At 36.2% G+C, this 3,183-nt stretch overlaps 1 protein-coding gene across 1 annotated transcript; it reads right to left on the bottom strand.

Annotated features, from left to right (window-relative positions):
• Positions 1-454: 454 nt before the first annotated feature.
• Positions 455-2,633, bottom strand: LOC141676926 (uncharacterized). Its single transcript, XM_074482641.1, has one exon. It carries the CDS (start codon positions 2,432-2,434, stop codon positions 650-652), a length of 1,785 nt encoding a protein of 594 aa, XP_074338742.1. The 5' UTR covers positions 2,435-2,633; the 3' UTR covers positions 455-649.
• Between the last annotated feature and the right edge of the window lie 550 nt (positions 2,634-3,183).

The raw sequence follows: 3,183 nt of genomic DNA, 5'->3' as shown, positions 1-3,183 counted from the left end.
GAAAAGAATAATTAATATAGAGCTTGACAGTGGTGTGCTGTTCTGTCCAAACCAAACAAATTAAATAGTGAGCTTGACAGTGGTTTTAGTGTAGTTACTGGTTTGGTTATTGTATGTTTTTATGAATGCAAAATGTTCTCATAAGTCACGTAAAGTAACATCCATGGGATCCTCATGAATTTCCCTGTAAATGTTGCATATACAAGGTTCTATTGCAGGCAGAAGTAAAGGTCTTTAAGAGGTTGGTTTTGAGAATGAAGATGTTCTTGATGCAGGTAATCATTGGTCTGGAGAGGTCTTTCTTTTTGCTACCGTCTATCTATATATATATTTTTTAAATCTACCTATCTGTATATGTGCAACCATAAATCTGGACATGCAAGTTGCATTGGTAATAAGCTGGTTCAGAATGTATGTCCATGGTTGGTTTGTGTAGGATATAAGCAGGATTTTGTAATTGGATATATCTTTGAAGTGAAGTAAAATAAAAAACTTTATTACAATAAATAAGTGAAAAGAATGCACTGAAACTCTGGACTTTGATAATTAAAACATATTGCTCACAATTTATGTGGTGAGCTTATGCAGGCATAGATACATATGTCTATGTATAAATAACTTGTGTCTAATTTTGAAATGAGTCAGCATTTTATTGGCTCATTTCCTTGTTCTTCTTTCCCTTGCAAGGTGGCAAGGGTTTGCCACATAAACACAGGTTATGTCCATAAGCAACTGCAGGGAAGATGTTAAATGGTCTGCCTTGTGGAATCAATCCGCATAGTCTGTTGGCCTTGAAATTTGCATGCTTTAGCCTTTCTATGTTTAACAAACTCTCTGGAATTCTCCCGATTAATCTGTTCATAGACAAGTCTAACCACTGCAACTTAAGCAGTGATCCAAGGCTTGTCGGAATTGTGCCTCTCACTTGATTTCTTGAAATGTCTAGCCTTTGTAGTTTGATCAGGTTTGAGATTGAGTTTGGAACGTTCCCTGTAATCTTGTTCCTCGAGATGTTGAGCAAGATTAAATTTGAACCCTCAAGTAACTCAGGAATACTGCCTGAAATTTGGTTGTTGGACAAATCAACAAATTGTAAAAATCTGCTTGTGCTATTGTTTAGAATTTTCGAGAGATGCCCAGAGAACAGATTTGAGTGAAGATCAAGGGAAGAAAGGCCTCTTGGCAATGTGATCATTGACAGGTCTGACTTCAACTGGTTATTTGAAATCTTGACATTTTGCAAACTAGACATCTTTGCGAAGAAATTTGAAATTCCACGGTTGAAATGGTTGTCCGAGAGATCAATGGAGGTTATGGAGTTTGGATTTTTGAAGCTTGGGAGGGTTCCAACAAGATTGCAGCCAGCTAAATGGACATCAGAAAGTTCTCTCCCTGTGATCCACTCTGGAACTTTACCTAAACTAAGTTTGTTGTAGGACAGGTCTATAGATAACAAAGACGGGATGCCCTTGGCAAAGGCACCAGGCAAAGGATTTGAAAGTGCATTTCTAGATAAGTTAAGATACCAGAGACTCTGAAACCGCGAAATAGATTCTGGAATCTGACCTGTGAGTTGGTTCACACTCAGCGACAAACTAGTAAGTGACTTTATGTCGCCAATTTGAACTGGGATGATTCCTGAGAGCTGATTATGGCTCAAGGATAAGTCCAACAGATTGTTTAGACTGCCTAAAGAACTAGGAATTTTCCCCGTAAACTTGTTATTGGAGAGGTCAAGAAATGTGAGATTCTTGAACTGGCCTACAAGTCCGGGGATGGACCCTGATAAGGAATTGTAACTAAGATCAAGATACTGTAAATTATGTAAATTTCTGAAAGTGGATGGAACAGGACCTGACAGTGTATTTCTGGCTAATGTAAGCTGGACAAGGTTTCTGATATTCCCAAAAGAGCCAGGAATTTGTCCTGTCAAATGATTGCCATTCAATGAGATTGCTTTGAGCAAAGCCAGGTGGCCTAAACTTGCAGGAATGGTCCCATGAATCTGATTATCTTCTAGAACAAGTTGCGTAAGGCGATTCAAATTTGCGAAACTCTCAGGGATGCTTCCTGATATTCTCTTCATTCCAGTGATGATCAAAACTTCCAAGAACTGCAGATTGCCTAGAGTAGGAGACAAGGTGCCTTTCATGTACAAACCACTGTCTTTATCTGATGGCCCTTGAAGTTGCATCTGTGTAACTCTTCCAGTAGCAGAATTACATTGAATCCCAACCCAGTTTCCATCACAACAATCTCTAGTTGTCCATGAAGAAAGAATCCCAGTAGTGTCCTTCAAGATTCTGGCTTTAAACCCAAGAAGTGCAGCTCTGTCTACACTGGAACATGCTGGTGGCAGCACAGCAGCTTGTAGTGACAAATTTGAAAATGAAAAGATGATCAAGAAAATGAAAACCCACAAAAAAGATTGCATTTTGAGATGTGGGCAACAATCAAAATTACAAAAAACAAAAATAAGAAGAAATCTGACAAGAGCACTAATATAATATACTTTAATATATAGTATGGAATATTTTATGGCATGGTGTAAATAAAGGGTAAGAAAAAAAAGTCAGATAAAGTAGAAATATTTTTTTTCTTCACTTAGACAATAAGGAATAATGATGAAAAGGTGTGGCAGTGAAGAATAAAGAGATTGTGTTTTGAAGTTTGAAGTTTTGTTATTTATAGATAAAACAAGGAGTAAAAATTGTAAAACTGTTGTAAAGGAAAAAGCTAGAGGAGGTCAATTTTAATAGAATCACATGGAGAATTGTGACCGTTTGATGTAATCACGGGGACTCTAAATTCGTATGTAACGTTGGAGCGCACCATTTTCAAATTTACCATGCCTTCAAACATGTTAAAATCAAATATTTCTGAATTTGTAAATTAAACTTATATTATTCCTCCTCGTCAGCCATTAACATTATTTCTTCGTAAACCGATTTCTTAATCAAATAATTGAACACATTTACACATTTATTGAATTTGAATCGCATATTCAATTTTTGTATGATGTGAGAAATAATTAGAAAAATTAAAGTTCCGGTCATACCAATTTTTCAAATCTTTGAAAATTTTAATATAAAATATAAAACTTTAACATAATTTGGATCAGTCTCCCTAAATATTAATTGGTCCGCTTTTTTAAACGCTTCATTCGGCCCTGTTTATTATTTA

The sequence above is a fragment of the Apium graveolens genome, chromosome 8, assembly GCF_009905375.1.
Source record: "Apium graveolens cultivar Ventura chromosome 8, ASM990537v1, whole genome shotgun sequence".
Classification (NCBI taxonomy): domain Eukaryota; kingdom Viridiplantae; phylum Streptophyta; class Magnoliopsida; order Apiales; family Apiaceae; genus Apium; species Apium graveolens.
Note: the sequence above shows the minus strand (reverse complement) of the source record. Positions and strands in the feature narration are given on the sequence as shown.

Excerpts from the sequence above, each read along its gene's own strand:
- LOC141676926 (XM_074482641.1), bottom strand. The coding sequence starts at position 2,434 with ATGCAATCTTTTTTGTGGGTTTTCATTTTCTTGATCATCTTTTCATTT.